Consider the following 23,437-nt stretch of genomic DNA (forward strand, 5'->3'; position numbering starts at 1 on the left):
TATCTTGGTGATGCATAATTAAATTAATTTCAAATAAAACCTAACAGCAGAATTTTGTAAAATTGAACAAAACTTTTAAGCATTTTCCTGGATCATCCTTACTTTTAATAAAATTATATTATAATTAACAAAATACTGATAATAAAATTCTGGAGTTTTTTAGAAAGCAAGAATTTTAATAGAATACTTTAGATAAAATACAAACCTCTCAAATATATTTTTTTACTTTCTTCAAAGTTTTTCTTGTAATGAGTAAAAACGATCAATTTCTTTTTTAATGCTGGATACGAATGGTGTGAGCTTCTCTATCATTTTAAACAATATTCATTTGATACAAATTCTCTATCTTGAAATCATCACAAATCAGCAAATGCATCCAAATAACAGTTGATCAGATTTTGATGTCTCGAATTCGTCATAGGCTCAAAATAGGGGAAATTTGATAAATAGTTTGGTCCTCAAAATACTGATTGAGTAGCGAGTAATCATCAACTGATGTTAACTACTTTAATGAATACACTCATATATTTTCTCTATATTCTCTTCATTTTATTAGCAGCAAGTTTAATCAAAAACTATTTTCAGAAGTTTTGAAGAAAAGCGAATTTAATTTCAATGCTTTTTATTTTCGATAAAATTCTTTTAATATTATTGGAAGCAACTATGCACTTTCACTCTCTTTTGTCACTGCATTACGTCACTGCCGGCTACTCATTTTTATTATTATTATTCGCATAGTTTCGTATGTTTTGATTTATTCGGTAATCCCAGGCAATCGAATTGGGTTTAATTCGAAGTTGTCATGTCTGTTTTATTAAATGCCGCAGAAAATAAATGGAAAGCATGCATGATTGTTGGAGGCTGTGCCGTAGCTGGAATTTCAGCTTATATATTTTATTGTTATTTCCAAAACAAGAAACGGATGATTGATGAAGGATTTGAAGATATAGCTGTGAGTAATACGAGCTTAATATTTTGTGATTTTGAATTGTTATATGAAAATAGCTTTAAATCTGCATTGATTCGCAATGTATTGTTTCTTATCATTCGAATTAAAATGTAAACTACTTGATGGTTTTTTTTCTTTCTCAAATATTTTTTTTCTTCAGACCTCATAATGTGAAATAAATTAATGGAATTTCAGTTAAAACGCTGTGTGAGCCTCTCATTCCTGTACTTGTGAATTATATTTTTCAATTTTGGCAAGAATGATTAAAATATCTCGTGCAACAATCCTTGTGAAATAATAAAGTTTTCTTTATATGACTATGTGAATTTAGTGGTTCCAAAAAGTGAGTTTGTGTAACGCATTGACTTTGTATATGGTCTACAAAATACTGGTGGACTGTAACGTTGTTTTCTGAAATTATTAGAAATACATCTAGTAATGATTAGAGTAAAAGATAAAATAATACTGTTTTCTTTCTCTCTCTCTCTCTCTCTCTCTTTTTTTTTTTTTTTAAAAACTTTGTCAGAGTATTAAAATATGAAGTCACGAAAGTGCAAATCATTTTCTTCAATTCAAATTTTGGCTTCAGATTCTAATTTTTCAAAGGATTAATTCTTTTATTTTACTTTTTTAATATTGTTAATTTGTAGTTCATGCATAAGTAAAATTTTAATAAAAATGAATCAAGGTGATTATGAATATAACAATTTAGCCGAGAATAATTTAATTGTGTATAGAATGCTTTTATGAGAAATGATGAAAAGAGTATTTAAAATAGTCTGAAATGTTTAAAAAGAAAAATAGCCAAAAACATTAAAACTTGGAACTTATGGACAAATTTTAAAAGGAATACACATAACCCATAAAATGCAAGCCAAATAAAAAAAAAAAACTTCTAATGAAAAAGTCAAACTGATATGTAATGTGTATTATAAGTGTTATTATCTAATTCGTAATGATTTAAATTCCTATTTAGAAACATTATCTGAAAAGATAGTTATCATTGTTTCTGGGAAATCCTTCATTTACTTTCATAAATATGGGTTTCCCTGTTATGTTACTTTTTCAAGAGTGAAAAAAATAAATAAACGATTCATGCTTCAAGATCGTTGTTGTAATATTATTGAAAAGAGAATTTTTTATGAATATTGTAAAACTAAAAATTGAAAGTTGTTTTGAACTTACAAAAGACAAAGTTTATAATTGAATCCTGTGGAAGACTTTTTATGAGACTTATGTTGGTTAATCTTTTTTTAATATTAATTTATAATTTATGTATTTGTTAAAAAAAGTTATTACTCCAGATATATTTTGTAGTATTTTAAGATAAGAATGTTTGAAGTTAGATTAAAGTACCTTTTCTTATAGTCTATGTTAGCCTCTCTCTACCTCTATGTCACCTCTTGAGAATATTATAAAATGCAAATTAATTACATTGTAGCCTGAGAGAGTATTATAAAAATTAGATTTATTTCATTACTGTCTTTGAGAGAAAGATTTGAACTATGTAAAAATTTGTTAAAAAAATGCTCAAAATTTGTTATTTTGTAGCATAAAATTAAACAAAAAGTTTTATAAAAGTGGAACAAAGTTGCTTGTGTGTTGGTAGGAAAAGATAAGATACAATGCTATATTGGGTAGGGTTTTATAATGAAATTTTTTTTTTTAATTCTTTGCAACGCAAGTGTTGCTTGCAACACCTAACTTCACTTGTTTCAATGGTTCACTTGTTGTTTCAAATGGTTAAATTCCACTATGAATGGCAAAAAATAATTCTTTCAAATTTTTATTCAATTTTATTTGCAATTTAAATTTAATGTTTATTATAACTTATTTTTCATTGTATATATAACTGTAGCTATTTTTTTATTGTAAATTTGATTGTATTATATTGGATTGTATTGGAAATAGCCTGGAGAGATCTTCTAATACTTTCTGAAGCACTGAAAATATAGGGTGTCACATTAATAAAATTTTAATTACATTAATAAAACAAAATTAATTACATATTAATAAAATTAAATTAATGTGAATTTTAATCACATAATTAAAATTCACATTTGAGAGACATCTGTTTCAAATGCTATGCCATGGATGGCGAACCTTTATGGATTAACATGCCATTTTTTCTAAAGAAATGTTTAATGAGATATAGATGTGCTGTCAAATAATTTGTGATTATTGGGAAAATAATAAAACTAAATGTAACTCAAACTATTTATATAACTCAATTCACTCTATCAAACTCTTTATTAAAAACTCGAAAGTCTTTATTTACTACGAAAAAATACATTTTGCACTGTATAGTAGTAAATGTTTTAGTTATACGTGTAATTCAAATTAAAGTAACAGCGTGACTTCTGTTGTTGCAGATTAGATGACAAATAACTTATATTAGGATTGTAAGATGTTATTTTTAGCAAAATGTAGGGTGAATTGGAGTCGTCTGCCAAACGGTTTCTAAGTGAGTCTTTAATGTAATTCATCTCTGAAAATAAGGACTCGCAGGCATTGGTATATGAAAATATAGTTAAAATAGCACAAACCAATTTCTAACAGTTAAATGTGTCTGGAATTGAAATCCATGTTTCCAAAATTTCGTTAATGTCATTTTTACTTATATTGCTTGTTAATTTTTTCCTTGTTTCAATAAATTTTTGAATCCATATTGAACTAGACTGGAAATCAATCAGTTGCATTTAAAATTCCTCAATGTCCAACCAATTGAATTGGGACAAGTTGAGTTTATCAAATGAAGTCGCATGTAAACCTTTTGGAAACCATTTTGCAAACGATAAAATGCGAAATGTTTGGATCAGCGACGTGCCCAAAATATTGTGTCGTGTGCCCTCAGTTTACCATCCCTATGCAGTAGAGTTTCATGAAAATTGGGCAATGACATAATGAAATGGTGGAAAGTTTATCTAGCCCAAAAAAGTTCCAAAAATCACTACTAGATGACATTATAGCTTTATAGAGAACTTAAGAATTTACGAAATGTGACAATTTCCTGTTTACAAAGCATGTTTGATGCCATGTTCACCATTATCTGATATAATTTAGAAGCGTAGTTCAACTTTTGAAAGCAGTGAATGCTGGGGAATTTTCGCACACACTATCTAGTGGTGGGTTTTGAAATTTTTATGCTGGATAAAATTTCCATCATTTCATTATGCCATTTCTCAATTTTCATGGAATTCTGTTGCATAGTATTTGATACAGACATCTTGCAAGTGTTAATTTTAATTATGGACACCCTCAGATAGCAAATCTGAGCATGAGTCTTTGTAATGCACCTTGGGTCATGCTGAATCTACTGCATGTATAAAGTAGCAATTTGTTCTCTCATTTTCACCCTGCATTACAGTACTTGCTTAGTCACTCTTTGCTGGGTTCTAGTGACATTATGTCCCAGGTGAGGAACACTTACAGAATCAAAATGGTGAGTGCAATTTTCACTAAATTTTACCTGCCTTCTACTTTAAACCTCAATAGGTTACATACAATTTTTACTGCTTGTGTTAAAGGGTAGTGTGCAGCAAAAGGTTAAAAATGATCGCAGTATTAGATCCAATTGATTTTTAAATCTTGTTTTCTGAAATATGTGATATTGTTGAAATTTGCTCTGAGCAACAGAAAAGTATCAAAACATACACAAAAGGATAATAATTATCTTTGTTAATATTATCATTATTAGAACCTGGCATTTTACTTTACTGTGACGTATGGGAAAAGTAATCAAATTGTTTTATCTATTTGGCATTATTTTTCTTCTCATGGTAATATATTTCAATGTTGCAGGATTTTTTAAAAAAATTTTGATTTATATACAGGTTTTGAATTTTGGGTAAATTTTTGAAGAGAAAGTGCATTCTTGGCTTCTATACAGATAGGCTTATATTCAAAAATATTTGGTATATTTGATAGGGAATTTTTAAGATAGTTTAGTTTGAAGGTAAATTATGTAGTTCTTGTAATATATTTGGAATTATTGATTACAAAAACTTTTAGCATCTTGCATATTGTTGCATACAAGAACAAATAAAAAAGAAAACGAAACTTTACAAGTACAATAAACCTTCAATCTAAAGATTAATTAGAGTGCCAGAAAACAGTTTTTAAAATAATAGTCAAAAATTTCCTGTGATTTCAGTTTTTCATCATTGTTGTCCCAGAAATGTATCCTTCAAATATTTTTTTTTTTTTTTTTGCTATTGTTTAATGGTAGAAAATAATGAAATGCTCTTCATAAATATAGATACAGGAAAAATTTTGAAAGCTGAACATTCTTTTTTTTTTTTTTTTTTTTTCCTGAAGACACTTTTTTGATTTTAGTAAAGTACTGTGTATATTATCAAGGAAGAGTTCTTTTATAATCTATAGGAAGCATTTACCAAACCACGTTTATCGTTAGAATCTTCCGAGCAAAGCAATATGGATCTTGGAGAAATGTCTAAAATAGAAGTAGGAAATTGAAATCATTATCACACCCCAAAAAGCTTCTAAATTTTGCTAATTCAGAAGCTTTTTGGGGTCTGCAGTGTTAGCCAGTCTAGAAGTTATATATCAGACAGTGAAAGTTAAAGTGTTCTACTATGTGGGGAAAGCTCAGGGCCTGTATGATTCATCATTTAAGATGGACTATTATATTTTAGAAAGTAATATTCAAACATAGTTAGCAGTATCTCATATATTTTATTGAAAATTTGTCTTCCCTTTTTCTATGTAATTTGATTTTATATTATATTTGAGTTCTCAGTATTTTTGATTCCTTAACTTTTATTTAAAATTAAAAGAAATTCTTTTTTTATATATATATATAATGAAGCATGCATATTTGATTGCTCTTACAAAAATATTTGATATTTTGAGCTATATTAATTAAAATGTAATTTTCGCTATAATTTTGCATGACTTATGAATGCTTTGCTGAAACATATTTTTATTTTTAAACATAATTGTAATATCATTTTTTTTTCTTTTTGCTGAAATTCTATGCCTAGATACAGAAAGAGAGGCTTCAGTTCCTAGCACATTATTTCATATGCTAGTTAATTGCTCTTTGATTTTAAAAAAAAGTAATTTTAAAATAGCTGCACTTCAAAAAAATTTTAATATTTGATCTATGTATTAATTTTTTGTCAATTAAAATGAACTTAAGATTCTTAGTACTGTAATTTATGGGGTTTTTTCCCCCCCATAGTGCTGCCAAAAAACCTACTGGCAAAAAATTGCCTTATCAATGAGATATCTGTAATTTTTTTGACTTAATGACTTTTTTATTTCAAAAATGTTTTAAAGAAGAGGAACTTGCAGAAACTATACTGCAAAGCAACAGTTCTTCTCTATGAAGATAATGATTTTTAATTAGAGTCAGATATTGTATTGATGGTAAATAATCTGAGCTTTATAATATAGTATAAGATTGTGCTGCTAAAGTGCTGCTAAGAATCTGTTAAAAACTAGTAAAGTAATAAATATTTATAGTGAATGCCATCATAACATTGTTGCATCAATGAATTTGTTCTTCTTCTTGAATTACTTCTTGAATGAATGAATGAATGAATTGATTATAGCATATTGATCAATGAATTACTTCTTGAGATGGTAAATTGAAGGCCTAGTATGTGTCTGGTTATTGGTGTCTTTAAAAACTTAATTATATTGCTATGTATTTAAAGTTTAAAATAGTTAAAATTCATTATATTTAAACATCAACTCTATGCCAACCGGTGACACCACACTGGTGTCCCACAAATTTTTATTTTTATCTATTTTTTTTAAATTTTATTTTAATTATTTATTATTAATTATTTTATTGAAATTATTATTTTAATTAGTTATTTATTTATTTTATGAAAATGAAAATTTATGATTTCCCAAAAACCTCAGAAAATCACTGACAATGGATTGTGCCAAATAAAAGAATTCGGATCAGATGTGTGGATGGTATATTGTTAATTAAAGAATTCCCTTGATATTTTAAGGCATCTATTTCACCTTGTTTTGAAGTTAATTTTAATGTTCTTGTGATGGAGGTTATTTTTATGTTTAAAATAATGCAGACTTCTACTGTACTTTGTAAATCCTTCAATTAATAAAATTTTTAAAAGTCTGTAATTATTTTTCCAGCATGGTTATATTTCTGTAATTATTGGGCTCAATAACTATCAAGGATGTAGCCTCGTATTTATTAATTAACTGCTTATTTTTAATAATCCTTATATAAAAGCATTAATAATACTTTTTTTTTTCTGTTCAAGTACTTTTTTTTTCTTTCTGAAGGGAAGGGGATTTCATTTTCATATTACAGAACTAAGTATGCTGTATTATATGACTGCATTTTCTTTGCTTCAACTTTCTTATTTTTAATCTCCCAACTTTGTGGAAAAGATTTTATTTTAGTTTTGGGAAGTACTGATAATATGAACAAAATATATTTCTTTCATTTTATTTATTGACTCTTTTTTCATTTCATTTTACTTATCTAGATATGGAAAAATTGTTTCTTTTTAGGAATAATTTCATGTATTCATGTAAAACTATGTTCATTTGTGTACATTCATGTAAAACTATGTGACTTCAGCTCATTTTTATGTGCTTTGCTACGCTGTTTTTTTTTTTTTTTTTTTTTTTTGAGCATTTGTTAGTTGTATTCCAACATCATTTAGTAAATCACCAATATTAATTTATTTAAATAATTTACCGTTTAAAAATTTTTGCACAGAAAAGTGTTTTTACAATATGTTGGGAAATGTGTATTTAATTCACTGCAGACTATCAAAAATGCATATACTAAATGATTCAAGGCTTTCAAGAATAAAAAATAAGATAAAATGTTCATGCTTCAAAATTACCTGTAGGTCATTTGTTTTCTCTTGTCCAGAATATCAAAAATAAATTGATGCCAATAAAATACTTTCTTGTATAAGAAGTATTCAAAGAGAAAGAATTGTAATCATAAAAGCAAAAATCTGAAAAACAAAATTTTGGAATAACATATATCTGTTTTTGAACATAGTAACTCAAAAATGCTGTGAGTTAGATGGATGAAATTTGGTGTGCTATCTTGAATCCAAATTTCCAAATTTCTATCATTATTTTTTAAATTTATTTACATGATTTTTTTTTCATCCATGCTAGTGAACTTGATTACCCAAAATGCAAAAAGCTGTATTGGTAAAATGTGGCACATAGTTTTAGCATATAAAGAATAGATCTGTATTAATTTTTGAACTGCATTTGTGTGAGAGTTGAATCATCTGTCGGTCTGTACATTGGCATGCATGCAAATAAACAAAAATACAACAACTTGAATAAAAGAAATTTGGTAAGGAATCTTAATCCTGAAATTGCATCTCTGTGCCAACTCTTTTTTATTCTGTTTATATTTAAAAGAAAGAGGAAAAAATCCAATACTTTTAAATTTAGAGGAAAATTTGTAGACTTTTTGTGTGCATACCCAGCCTTTAATTTATTGCACCAGTTGCTTCTAATCAGGCCCACACTGCACTCAACCTTATTCAAATAAATAATAATGGTTTAATTTCAGAACATTATTTATAGGATAATTTTATTCATAATTTTAAATTCACTTATAAATCAACACTTCCTTTTATGTTATGTACAAGTATTGTATCAGCAGAGTATCTTAATAGTCAATAGTTTTCACAAACTTTCTTGGTTGTAATAAAATAAAGACAAAATTTCATCCCCAGAATAAAAAGTACTAATAAGGTTTACAGCTTTTACATATACGTAGAAAAATATGTGACATTGGCATTTACCCACAAGCCCAGTATTAAGGAGGTGATCCTGTTTCGTAGAGAAGTTTGGGTATTTTTGTTTCCTGTCTGTAAACAGCAATTACAGCTTTTGACTTGCAGGGTGTTAGAAGTTAATTTATTGAGTTTTTGAAGACAGCAAAACTCTGAAATATAGAGATACACAACTGCAGCTTAATTTTTAGTTAAGAGTACAATCATTCTCAACTCGCATAAATCTTTATTTTTTTAAAGGGATTTGAAGAGAAATCCTAAATACCATGTTTTTCTAACATCTTAAGAAAAGGAAAAAAGTTATTTTTATTACTTATTTTTTCCCATATTAATTTAACCAAGGAATAAATAGTTATAGCAAAATAACAAATGAAACAACAGTTTTAATTGTGATATTTACAGCATCAGCTTATTTTACATATCCTTTTTATAGTTTTATAAGAAAACATTCATGAATTCTTTTAACAGAAAAAAAAAAGGAAGCATTCTTTTAAAATTCACCTTGAATAAAATTAATCAAAATGTACATATATAGAAATTTCAAGAAAATAAGAAAAAAAATTTAATAAAATTTTGTTTAATGACTTTCATTATAATATATATTTAAAAAATAATTGATTTTTTAAATCAAAATCTTATTCTTTTGACATAAAAACCATAAGAAGGCTATTCACCATTCAAGAGAGAGAGAAAAAAAAATTAGAGTGGAATAGTTTCTTTATAGTTATTAGAGGTGTAAATATGTTTTAGTTATGCATTTGCTAACATTTATTCTAACAAATGAATAGCATTTAATAGTTTCACATTTCAACATTTTATATATTGTACTGATTCGAATGAGTTAATTTCTTTCTTCTCCATTTTTACTATAAGAATTTTCATCAGCCAGGGTTTTTGACTTGGCATGGTCAAAAAGCTTAACTTAAAAGTATTTTAAATTATATATCAACTCTGAAATATCTTCATTCTGAGATTCTGAAATATTCAACTTGGGAAATGTTTATAGTTATTGCTTGTTAATAATTATATTATTTAAATCCTAAACTGATTCAAAAACTTTAGAGAGTGTTATAAATTTTTGCTGATGGCATGAACAACATTTCACTCTTTAATAAAAAGTTTAAGAATGTTTTAATATAACACTTCTTTCTTTATTAAAAATATGTATTTTAAGCATTAGATATTAAGAAGAGATGTTTGCAAACAAGAAATATTAAACATTTTTAAATAATCACCTATATTTTTTAATATTTTAGTATATGTTACTATGAATATATAAAATAATTGCTTTGCCGAAAATGTATAATAATTTTTTATTCAATAATCTGAATTTCTGAAAAGTTTTCTATATAAAATCATTTGAGTTTTATCTCTGCAATCATTCTTTGGAAATTCCATAATTTTTATATTTAAATAGCTTAAGTTTTAATACTGCATACATGTTTCAAATTCAGAATTTAGGTAAAAACCTTATACGAAAACATCCAATGCAATAGATATTTTATTCTCCAGTTAAATATTGTAATTTCTCAATATATTCTGTAGTTTCTGAACTAAAGAATAAACAGTTTGTTCATTCAAAATTATTTTTACCTAATGATTTTACATTTTTTTTAAATGTTTCATAATGTGAAAGTTAATTTTATTTATCATTGATATCTCAATATTTAAAAATTGGTAGAAATACATTTTATTTCTTAGTTGAAGAACTAGGTAATATATTTCTTAACCCTTAAGTCAGCTGGGACATGGAAAATCGACCTAACAAGTTTTGCTAATAACAGACAAAAGCCTAATAAATAGTTCTATGTGCATTCAAGTGTCACTGTTTTAAAGAGAGATAAGTTTTGGATTGTCGCCGGTCAGTGAATTCAGTTACTTGCTAGATTCTGATCATTTTTGGTCAAATAATTTAATAAACTTCTAATCTAAAAGGTTCTTTTCTTTTTCTTTTTTTTTTAGCCCAATTCAAAAAAAAAAAATCCTTCCATTAAAAAAATACTTTTAGCTTTTAACTGGCATATTTTTGTTTTGTAGATTTTTTCAGTAGAGTTTTTATAAAAATTCAAAAATAAAAATATTTTATTATATTTTTAGATATTTTTATAACATTTAAAGGATGTCAACATCTTGATAAATTTATCAAGAAACATTCAAAATAAATCACTGTTGCAAATGAATAAAATCCTTCTTTCTTCACCATGAAAACATTTACTAGTAGGAATCGTGTAATTTGACAGTGTCATCAGATTGCAATAGCTAGGAAAAAGGGATTGGAAGAAGGTTAATCTTAATTGATTTATGACTGAGAGATGCAAAAGGCCCTAAATTTGGAAAAGTATCTCAAAATACTGCTGATAATAGGAAAAAAAAAGCAATGATTCTTTTTTTAATCCAGAAAATGATGTGTGGCTGAAAAAGAATATTGCTGTTTATATTGTGACTTCTATACAAGTTTGCTTTGAAAGAAAGAGGTTAATTAAGGAAAGAAGAATAATTTTTTTTAAGTGGGTCTATCTGATTCGAGCATTTTAATTTGAATTCATTAGTGATTCCAGTTTTTTCTCTGATTCACTGAATTTCCTATTAGTATATAATGTTAAATTACAGTCTGAAGTTTGAATTTATTTTGCTGTGTTCAAAATCATGATTAAAAATAGATTATTAATTTCTTTTTTGTTTCTGGATTAATTTGTTTTGTTATATATGTTTATATTTTGTACCCTTTAGTGAATTTGCATAAATCACTTTTTAATGGCCTTATTTCACTGGAGAACTTAAGAAAAAGCTATAAAAATTTCTCATTAAATTTTTTTTTTAAGTTATTAAGAAAGTTAATAAGAATTATTATTTTAAAATTATTGAAAATTATTAAATCTGATTCTTCGATTAATTAGAATTTTGCACTATCTATTTATTTATTATGCATTATTTATTAAATCGTTAAATGTATCAGGATTTTAGGAAATTGTCTCCATTTGGGCCTCACATTTCCGAAGGTCAGCCTTGTGTGTGTGAAATTAAGGTAGCATATTTGTTTTAATAATATTTTTTGGTTTGCTGCATGCAATCAATGAAAAAATTTTGTACTGTTGTACTTTTTGAATGCCTTACATTCTATTGTAATGAATAAAGTTTTTTGATATCCAGAAAATGTTTGTAAGATACTGTTTCAATAGATAATATTTTAAGAATAAATCTATAACTTAAAATACTATAGACTATTTATTCTTCTTTAACCTGCATTTATTAATATAGCAAATTGTGCCAGTGTATTTTTATATTATCTATTTTAAAAAAAGTAAGGTTTTTGGATGGAATATATCTGCAGTCTGAAGAATTACTTTTCATTTTGTTAATCATAATTTATAAGTTTCATTTTCACAATTTACATTGATTATCTGTAGTCATTTATTATAAGTCTGTTTTGTTAGTATTATTGTATTTTTCTTTAAATGTATCAGCCTTCCATCAATAGCAACTCATCTGATTTGTATATATCACTTATTCTTACCCTTGCCAGCCAAAATTTAGAGGAATTTTATATAAGTTTATAATTATAGCCATAGATATCCACTGCATTTTTCTTCCCTGGTAATGTATTTTTAATCCATATTAATAAATCTTTTCATGGATTTATCTGTATAAGTCTTGAAGCAGTATGAGTCATGTTTCATGACTAGTTGGCTACCTTCAGTTTTTGTTTGGTTTTATGTTATAAATTTATTCTATCTTTATGAGCCATTTTCCCGATGTTAAACTGATTGAACTTGAAGAAATTCTTGTGCACATAAATTTATTTTTACTTAAAGGACTGTCTGAGGAAGGTGTAGAAAATTAATAGAATAAATAAGTGGCCAGAGCAGTGACAATTCTGACAATTTTTTCTTAAAATGCTCTTGAAATCTGCCATCAATAGTACTAACTTTTATTAATAATTGGTCACAGAAAATAAGGAGTTTTATAAAAACTATTACTGCTTATGTTTGGTTAACAATCAAAATCTCATGTACATGCATATAACCTGAATATATTTACATGAATATTTACCTCTGAGTATTGAATTGCAGTGTTAATATTTTTAAATAGAACAGGAAATGCAAGGGGGGAAAATATTCAAAAAACAAATTAATTTCCTTTTCCTTCCATTAAAATTAGATTTTAAAAAAAATTCTGATTTTAGTCATCACCATGTTCCTTCTATAAATAGGTATAGAAATATGGATAGTTTGATCTTAAATACAGATAAAAAGCAATGAACCTTTTTATTTGATAGTGACTTGTATTTAGCAAAAGTACAATATATTTTTTACCGTGGCTATTTATCAATTCAAAAATGGCTGTGCTATAAATGTATTTTCTCATAGAATAATATATGCACATAAAATAATACCTTTTGATGTTATCTAAAATTCTTCTTTCCAGTGAAAGTGTTACATTTCTATACATTAACAAAGCAAATTGTGAAGTATTTGGTATCTTTTATATCTATTTATATTAAAGGGTAATTATTTTTAGGTCAATGTTCCTCTGTATTTTCATTAATTGTGTCAAAATGATCTAGATGAATCTGAAATTTCAAAAACTCATTTTAATATCTGGAACTGCTTTCCATTTCAAAGAGCTTTTTATTTAAAAAAAGAAAGAAAGAAAGAGCTATAAGCATTTTGTGAACAGAATTCGAGAAATTCTATAATTCAGAAGATGAATATAATTGTTATGCAAAACAAATTAATAAAAATTCGAATATTTGAAGTGGAGAATTATTAAGAATAAAGCTGTGATGTTTAGAGGAAAATTTATTCATGTAACTTGTAATTTAAAAAAAAAAAAAAAAAACAATATTCTAATTTTAATATAATTTTTTTCAGATAGCAGATGACTCAGTGAAGAAAATTTTAGTTCTTGGACTAAGTGGTGCTGGCAAGAGCACGTTTTTAACTCAGTTATCTAAATCAGAAAATAACTCTGTACAGCCTGACAATAATGGTGGTTTAAATGTTGTATCAGTTCACTATAAAAAGGGCAGAATTTTGAATTTCTCTGAAAGTAAGTTTTTGTGCATTATTTTAAAATAATTAGTTTGGTCTGGATTTGGACTGGAGTGCTTCAAACTTTTAGTGTTGTTGCTAGATTTTAAGTTTCATCACTTGTATTTATATTTTAATGTATTAATGTTAAAAAAAAAAAAGTAAGATTATATTTTACTAAACAAGGTTATTTTCTTAGTTTTTTTTTTTTTTAACTACACTATTCTTATATATTTCTCACATGAATTTTCATTAAGGAAGGCATTTTTAATGGGTTGTAATTTTATATATAAATTTCATTTATCTTGCCTTTTTGGTACAATATATAAAATATGTTTTTTATAAGTACCATAATTTTTTATGTATTGATAAATGCAGCTTTTTCTTTTACATAGCAGTGAGGTAGTTTAATGCTGCACTGTGTTGAAGTAGCATATTTTTCATGCAGAGTTGTGAATTCAAGAATATAAACATTAAATTGAATAACTTGCTAACACACACACACAATTAAAGAGTTGAGGATAATGCAGTGACAAATAACATAGAAATAAGAAGGATGATATTCAGATGAGGGGCATTAATGTAGTTATCTGATTATGCAGATTCATAGGTATCAAGTTCTAGATTCAAAATTTTCATATCTGAGTTATGATACATAGTAAAGACGCTAAAAGTGCGCTAACCTTGGTGAAGATAAATTATTCCGATTAACATCGACTGTAGTTAGGTATGACTTTGATCTATGTATCAATTAAATTAGTGTAATTTAATGTGAGAATTTTTCCTTGGAATGTTTTAAATAGCCACAATTTTAGGTTGCTTCTTTTACTTGGTTCAAACTGAATAAGATTTCAAGCAAATTCTTAATGAGGCATAAAATTGATGTGTTAATAAATATTAATAAATACTCAGGGTTGCCGCGACACCGGGAAATTCGTAGAAACACAGGAAATTTAAAAACATTCTACAAAACAAGGAATTTTGAAATTTTCCTTAAAAACCAAGAAAGTACAGGGAATTTAAAATTTTTTCACCTGCATAATGCTGGTATCTTTAAACATTGCAAGAATAAAAGATCGTCATTATAGCTCTAAAAACTAAACACCATTCTTGACTATTAAGCTGTGGAAGCTCATTCCTTTTCTACTCATTTCCTTTTTTTCCTGCATAGATAATCCCAATTTTGAAGAGACATAAAAAAAAAATATTGGTAGTGGAATAGTGACTGCAGTTACTTAAATACTGTTGAGCCACTGAAACTGAAAAAAGATACTTTTATGCAGATTATTTTATATTTGTATAGCTGTATCTTGTTTAAATCCACATTTATTAAAAAAACAAAAAACAATACTGAATTAGGTGAAAAGTGAATTGTTGATTTACTTCAACTTTATTTCAAAGCACAAATTTCTATTGCATGTTCAGAATGGGCAAAGATTTAATTTGAAATTTTTGTGGAAAAACTAAAAAGTGAATACAAAGAACATTTTGATTCATTTAATGAAGAAATGTGTTTAGATGATTTCTATTCTAATAATTTGAAGTCACAAAATTTTTTTGATTTTTTTTTTGGGGGGGGGGGAGAGTTCTAAAAATAATTATTGTATTTTCTTATGGGGATGCGGCTATAGAAAGTGAATTTAGCAACAGCAAAGATTTCCTTGTTGAAATTTTGGATGAAGATTCTTTAATTGGTTTAACTAATTATGGCGATAATGCCATAAATTATGCTATAGCCTTATGATGCTGTGAACTTTTATGGAAGTGTTTTAAATGTTCTGATCTCAAGAGATTTGCCACTGCAATAAAGCAAAATTAGTGCATGAAAGCAAAGTTAATGCATGTCAAGTTTTATGAAGCGTGAAAAAAGCAGAAAAAGTTCAGGGGGGGGGGAAGTCCCACAAATGCAAAACAGTTTTATGAATTAAATTATTGCAAAAAAAAAAAAAAAAAAAGAAAGAGAGAAAGAAAAAAAAAGGAAGAACCAGTGATTGAAATTTCTGTAAAATTTCCAGAAATTGATGCTCATGAATATAAATTGATTAAAAAAATGCTTTGTAATGTTTTTTATTAAGTAATCATTAATTGGTTTGTATCATGATAGAAAGAATGTTATTTTATGTTTTATTTCCCTTGAGTCCTTAATTTTGTGTGACTTTAAATCAGAAAACGCAAGAAAGTGTTCACGTTTTAACCTGAACACATGAATTTGTTTTGCTAAATTCTAGGCAATAATAAAGACAACTTTTTTTCTATATGTAAATATAAACATTCATGTAATATTTTATTAGTTCAGGTTATGTTGAATTTTTTGCTTACTTTTCTTTACTTTTTTTACTGTTAAAAACTAGGGGGTATTTTTAGTCTGTTATTAATAATAGAATAACAATACCTCTTAGTTACTAACGCATGAGTGGAGACATACAGGGAAATGTTTTTTTCCAGATGTGAGTAGCAACCCTATAACTGGATAAGCAGCAAACTGTATGTTATAAAGGATACAATTTTGGATTGAAGAACTTAACAGAATTTTGCTTGTTTTGCTAAATGAAAAAATGAATCAGCTTTTAACATGAAAGGAAAAGCAGGAAAAACAAAAAATAAAGAATGTCAAAACTATGAAAATCATAGTACCATTCAGAAGGATTGGGGAAGGAAATAAACCATTCATGTTGTACAATTTTTTGAAAAGTTCCTACTACATGATATAAATATAAAAAAACAACTTATGCAAAATAATGTTTTGATTTTTTTTTTATTACAGATTACAAATTAGTATTAAGTACAAAATATGCAAAATTATACTAAACATTTTTTAAAAAAACTTTCTCTTCAGTCATGGAATTATATAATTTTTGTCTATGAAAAATTGTAGTGGAAGCCTATGAAATGTAAATGAGTAGAATTCAGTGATATTGTGCAAAAAGAAGTTAAAGATCCAATTCAAATTTTCATGAATATTATGTAATTCTTTGTATTGATGAATTGTATTATATTCATGAAGCTTTTTACTAGATGAAAAGTGTCTTGAATTAAGTGAAAAATGCCTTGCAATTGGCATGAATTAGTTGAAAATGAAAACCTTTCCATAAAATCATTATAATCAAATTATTATTTACATACCCACTCCTGTGTATTGGAAGGTATCTAGTATCATGAATACTGTCAGCATTTTTCATTAGTTAAAATGTTAGTTGTTAATTTGTAACATGAAGTGAAAGATATGGAAAGCAGAATTTTTTTATAGAATTAATTGTAGTGATTTTGGAAAATCATGTGTTATGTGCTATATTTATTTTTTTATAAACAGTTTTGAGAACTTCTCAAATTGGAACATATGAAAGCTAGAATATAATAATTTTTTTGAAGGAAAGTCAGAATTTGGTTCACTTCAGTTTTATGGGAAATAAAAGACGAATTTCTTTTTTGGATATACAGAGTGATCATAATGAAACTAGACCTATTCAAAACATTTTGTAGTTCTCAACTGCAAATTGAAACCCAAATGCAAATTGATTCTTAAATTTATAGTCAGTCAATTCAAAGGATGTGCTGAAAGGTTCCTGCCGAAAAATAAAAAAATAAAAAATAGTTCAAAGACTTCTGTTAGGGTGTGCATTAGTAACAGAATGCTTGAAAGTACATGCAGCAAATAGATGTGGCTATTTTAATATTTTCATGCATTTTGACACTTAAAACTGTTGTTTTTACAAAGAAAGATTATTTTGGCATTGCAGGCCACCTTATGGTTTTATTTTTATTTATTTTACAAAATTTCTCATCACTTCCTTAGTATTTTCTATCTGCTAATTTTCGAATCAATCTGCATTTTAATAGCATGTTCAAAGTGCTCTGAATAGGCCATGTTTAACTATGAAAACCCTATATTTGCTTGAGCTTGTGTAATTTTTTTTTTTCAATTTCTTCTTTTATTGATTGATGTATGATTGATGTCTTTGATTAATGTATGCTTTTTTAAGTTAAAATTATATTTCTTTTAATATATGATAGAAGAACATGTTCATAGCATATGAGAAGATTGTACTACTTAAAATAATTTAAGAAGGTACTGTTATAATATAAAATATTTACAGAAAGAAAGGAAGGCATCATAATGTTATGGTTTTATACAAAAACAATGTAAATTTTCTGGCATAGAATAAAATTATTTTACATTTCTAGATTTCCTTTATTTAAGTTAATGAATTTTCCTTAAAAAAAAGTGACATTTTTCTTGGTAATAAAACATATTTGTTTCTTTTTCAAATAATAGATAAACTTACTAAAGGAACAAAGATAATTGATTAATATTATTTTCCTTTGGGTAAATGATAAGCATGTTAGATTTATATAATATTTTGGTGCATTTCAAGAAGAAAAGTATCTAAACCACCATAGATTTTTAGAATAACCGAGCTTTTATTTATTATTTTATAGTGGGAGGATCTGAAAATATTCGGATATATTGGTTAAATTTTGTTCAAGATACTGATCTCTTAATATTTATTGTTGACTCAACTGATGAGCACAGACTTGCTGAATCGGTTAAAGAGCTTCGCATACTCACAGCCTGTGATAGAAAGAGCACACCTATAGTCATTTTGGCTAATAAACAGGTAAGGATTGTATCCTACATTTTACTGAAATATTGTTATATTTTACATGCAAATATCTAAGTATTTCTTAAGAAAGTCACTAAAATGGTGTCACTAAAATTTCTTTTTTCTTTTAACAAATTTTTCTATTTATAGCGAATCTTGTAAAATAATTTCTGTGTGAGAGAAATGAGAAATGTGTCGTGCACAACGCGATACAAGAAAGCTTTAAAAAAAGAAAGGTACTAGTTTATTCAAAAGAGAATACTAATAATATTAAAAATACTTTTTTAATAAGAGTGATCTGCATACAAAAAGTCAAAGTAGTATCACTGTAGGATTCACTAGAGAGAGAGAGTTTCGAAGTTATTAATTTAGCATAAATCATTTAATATCAATCTATAGCTCTTAAAATCATTAAGTGGAACACTAAACATTACTTCAAAACCCTGCTGTATATCATGCTAAGAAAATACTAAGGGGACTTTCATCTTTAAAAAAAATGATAGTTGCTGCAAAATTTTCAAATGTTGCTGTAAGTTTCTTGTTTGCTTCTGTACTAATTGGTAATCATTAAATAACATGAAAGTTACCTTCCAGTGTTTTTAGTGTTTTCATTATTTCAGATATTTTAACAGCCTTTCACAATTTTAGTGATATATTGTAATTTTAAACCACTATGTAAAACAATCATTCGTAAATATTGTTTATTATTTACAATCTACCTTCCTTATAATGTGTCTGTTTTTTATTTATTCTTTATAATAATCTGGCTCATTTTAATGCAAGCAACTTTTACAATTATCATAAAAGTTTTTAAAAGATATGCTGGTGTTGGTTATTTAAACTGATTCAAATTGTGTAAATATACGAGATTTTTGTCACACCAAGTGTTTTATATAAATGTAGTTTCAGGTTCTTCATTGCTATGAATAAACGACTCTGGAAAGAAAATTTTATGTGGTTATATTTTAATAAATCATTTTGAAAAAAAAAAAAAATCTCCAGTTTTTTTTTTTTTTTTTTCCGTCATAAATTTACTTTTTGATGGTTTCAAAATCTTTGGTAAAGACTCACGTATTGCATATGAAAACAGGTATACTTTATCCATTAAAGCATTTCTAGATAAATCTCATTCCAATTTTCATTTTGAAAATGCGTCTTCTAGAGCATGACTCTCGTTTTCTCTGCTTCACATGTATTGATTCACTAAATTTAATAACATCCTCTACAAATACGAAGCTGTAAATATCACATGATGAAATATAACTAATTTTAAAACTTAGTGGCTTGTTTTCTATGAAAGAAATTTCTTATCATTCGAAGTTAGGAAGAGCTATTTTTCAAAAGCAGAAATGTTATTTTACAGTGAGCGACTGTTATGAATTTACTTTTACTTGGGAAGAATCAAGAGTTTTTATAGCATGTCTTTTTCTGATAGCATCTTAGAGAAATAACTTCTATTACTGAATAAATAAAGTTAAAAGGGTTTCTCAATCAAGAAAACTGTGCTGCAAGAGAAAATTTCTTATATATATGTAATGATATCCCTAAATCTGAATTAAAACCTAATTAATTTCCGAATGTTTATCTTTATTTAACCCATATTAACTTTATTCTAAAATGTACTCTTATTTCCTGATCCAATTCCACCATTTTTATTTAATTAATGCTACACGAGCTCTAACATTGCTGAAATCGACAAATTCCCCACACTCCGAGTGAAGGGATAAGAATCTGTCAGTCTAAACAAATTCTTTTAAAAGATACCTATAATTCTCTCGCGTAAGTCGACACATATAAAGAAATCCCTATCAGAATCTCACAGTATATAATCCTGGAGATAATTAATTCGTTCGCTCTTTTCTCTTTTTGCTCTTGTGTTGTATGTAGATTGACGTACCTTTCGTTTCTTGCTTCTCTCGCTCTTCGGTCAAGAAACTACTCAAAAATGTGTGTTTTACACACACACATGTATATATAGGGCTCACTCTTTATTATTATAATTCATATACTTCAGTAATATAATAAAGAGTGACCCCTAACTAAAATAGATGAAGCGCCGGAGCATCTGTAGCTTTCTCCTTCACTTACCTTGCCTATTATAAGTATAAACAGTTTTTTTTTAAATTGTGTTCGACGTGTATACACGCCATTCAAATTTTTATTTTGGCGCAGTAGATGTGTAATTTTTTATCTAATAAAAATGGACTCTTATTCGGTTTATCATGATTTTTTTGCAAAATTTACTATGCAACTATTTGTATTGCGTGCGACATGTATATGCATCATCGCTTGACTTTAAAAAAGTGAAATTTGGGAAATTAAAAAAAAAAAAATCTCTATTAATTGGTTAAATCATAGATTTCATAAAAATACATGTCATAATAAATTAAATTGTGTTTGATTTTTCACAAACTCAGATTAATTTCGAAAATGGATTGTGTCTGCTTGGGAATAATGTATTTTCTAAGCAGACACAATATAAAAATAATTATGTAATCATTTTACGTCATATGTTATCCCTTCTTTTGATAGAAAATTACGGTTAAGTTTTTTAGGAGTATGAAAAAAAAAAAAAAAAAATTGTCATTTCTCTTGTAAGTGTGGTGATGACCCCTTTTAAAAATGACTGATTCGTTTAAATTAAATTAATTTTTCTTATAATTTTTTTTTATTTATGATTGGTAGGATTTGGAAAATGCTGCATCACCTGAAAACATTGCTGCTGCATTTGGCATTCCTGAATTATCAAAGCGAAACAAAATTGCAGTTTTACCATTAGAAATGCCTCCTTTTATGGATGAAGTTAGTCCCACAGTATATAGAGCGAAAAAAGCCATTATTGATCTATGTTTTGGTAAATAATAAACATGGATATAAATTTTTGTACATAAATTTATACAATTGAAATGTAATATTTTTGAAGTTTATATGAATTTTTTACTTCTAAAATTATTGTTTTTTGCTATTATCGATTTGTACTTCTCATAAAATGACAAATTTCATTTCTAATTCTATATCATATTTTGTTCTTGTTTTCACATTCATATTTTTATGTATATTATTTTTAAATCTCATTCTGTTTTTCTTTTCATATATTGTATTCATATATTGTATTTAGGAAGTTTGAAAATGAAACCAGCATAATGTTTTTTGTTCTTAATGAGTTTAATTTCAATTTGTACTTTTAAATTTTATGTGAATACATTCTTAAATATATATTTTACTTACCATATCTTAGCCCTAATATTTCTAGAAAAATTCTACAAAAAGGACAACTATCACCGTTTTTCATACTCTGTTGTGATTTCCTCAAGATTACAGAATTAGTTTTGTGGAGATATTTGCAGATTTTTGGTATTTCAAATTTTTAGATGGTTTCTGTTCTCAGGAAAAGTATAATACTGCCTCATTCTCTAAATAAAGGGAAAAGAAATTAAATCTCGGATTAGCAGATATTGTTTCTAGAAATGCAAGGTTTTGTATTGATATATTTATGTGGAGGTTTAAATAGTTTTATATTTAACGGTACAAATCTTTAATAAAACTTCTTGATTTCAGAAATCATGCCTCCTTTGGAAAATTGTGATATTAAGATTAATTTAACTATACAAAGCATATTAATGATCAAAAAGAAGCTTGAAAGAAATAGGAAAGCAAAAAACAATCTTAAGACATAATTATTTCAGAATCTGAAGAACTTAAATTAAAATTTGAACGTTGTTAAATTGCCAGTTTTTAATTGGAATTTCGTTAAGAAATTTAGGAATTAACTGCTCGGTTAAATGGTGATTACCTCGAGTTTTCTGAGATATGTATTCAGCTTCAATTAAAGAATTATATAAATGTATCCTGTGTCATTGTTTTAATAGAACAATACAATTTTAAAAAAATATAAGTCGTAATTTGATTGTCGATTGCATTGCATCTTATATAATACTTGTACTGTTTCTTAGTAGAATCAGTTTAAGACTGGTGGATTTTTTATTTTTAACATCAAAATTTGATTTTTAATTTTTCTGCCCAAAATTTTAATTGCCATTCCTTTTAATTTCACACTTTTCTTAATAGGTCTACTTTCATTGTCAGTTGACTCATTTGTACTTGATATATGTGGCTGTTAGTTTTTAAAAACAATGCAAATTGTTAGACGTCTTTCTGAGGTTACCTGAAAGGAATTCACAGTCTCTATCGGAACACAATTTTTTTTTTTTTTTTTTTTTTTTTTTTTTTTCATTTACTTTCATGTTACGGATTTTTTTTCTGTGATGATAGGCCAAATTTCAGGATCTACTTTTTAGAAAAACCGATTTTGAGCCAGATGGAATGCTTTTTTACCATTTCCTTCTACCTTACAATTGTAGTGAATTCCAGCACATAAATAATGTTTTTTAAGTTCATCACTCTCTTTCGTTAAATACATCTGTTTTTTGAGTAGTTTATGTGGTTGGAACATTTTGAACTTATCTCGATTCTCTCATTTTTATAAGTTGCTGAGCAGTTAGAATTTAAAAATGACTGGTTTGTGTCATGTCATTTACTCAACAACAAGTTGTTCCTCACAAATGAGCACATGCAGCCATGTCAGTATCAGTAAGTACTCTGTGATAGGAAATCAAGAAAAGTGCAACCTTGTGGCGAATAAAGTCCTTTGCTATAATACTCATTTTGCAATAATCTACATTGCATTTTTTTATTAACTGAGAATATGCGTTTCCATGTTATGGATATTAGCTTTATCTCCCGACGCGTTATCACGTTTCATTCCTGTGAAATTGTAATTATTATAAGAATATCACTTTCCTTTTCATTTTTTAAAGAAACTGAATTATGTGCATAAAGAGCAATTTCATCCTTTGATTAAAAATTTTTTTATAACTTGCCTTGAATGTTGTATTGACATTTCTTTTTATATCCTAATCTCTTATAAATGATATTGTATTTAGTGCTCAATGAAATGATAATTTCATTTTCTAAATTAAATGCATGTGTGTTCTTTTAATTCAATCTTTTTATCACATACATTTTACCTTTGGAGTTCGCTAGTTTACTTCTTGTCTTGCATATGTCTCCTGCTGTTGC

The 23,437-nt window shown here is 26.8% G+C and overlaps 1 protein-coding gene across 1 annotated transcript; it reads left to right on the forward strand.

The window, feature by feature from the left end:
* The first annotated feature begins 674 nt into the window (after positions 1-674).
* On the forward strand, positions 675-23,137 carry LOC129958270 (ADP-ribosylation factor-like protein 3). The gene is made up of 4 exons (XM_056070602.1): positions 675-952; positions 13,599-13,776; positions 18,195-18,373; positions 21,044-23,137. The coding sequence occupies exons 1-4, from the start codon at positions 803-805 to the stop codon at positions 21,218-21,220; spliced, it is 684 nt and encodes a 227-aa protein (XP_055926577.1). The 5' UTR covers positions 675-802; the 3' UTR covers positions 21,221-23,137.
* Positions 23,138-23,437: the final 300 nt, after the last annotated feature.

This window comes from Argiope bruennichi, chromosome X1 (assembly GCF_947563725.1).
Source record: "Argiope bruennichi chromosome X1, qqArgBrue1.1, whole genome shotgun sequence".
Taxonomy (NCBI): Eukaryota; Metazoa; Arthropoda; class Arachnida; order Araneae; family Araneidae; genus Argiope; species Argiope bruennichi.

What these genes read in the sequence shown, in the direction of transcription:
- LOC129958270 (XM_056070602.1), top strand. Translation starts at nt 803, where the DNA reads ATGTCTGTTTTATTAAATGCCGCAGAAAATAAATGGAAAGCATGCATG. An exon ending in AAGGATTTGAAGATATAGCT is followed by an intron (nt 953 to 13,598) that starts GTGAGTAATACG and finishes AATTTTTTTCAG; the next exon opens with ATAGCAGATGACTCAGTGAA. An exon ending in TCATTTTGGCTAATAAACAG is followed by an intron (nt 18,374 to 21,043) that starts GTAAGGATTGTA and finishes TATGATTGGTAG; the next exon opens with GATTTGGAAAATGCTGCATC.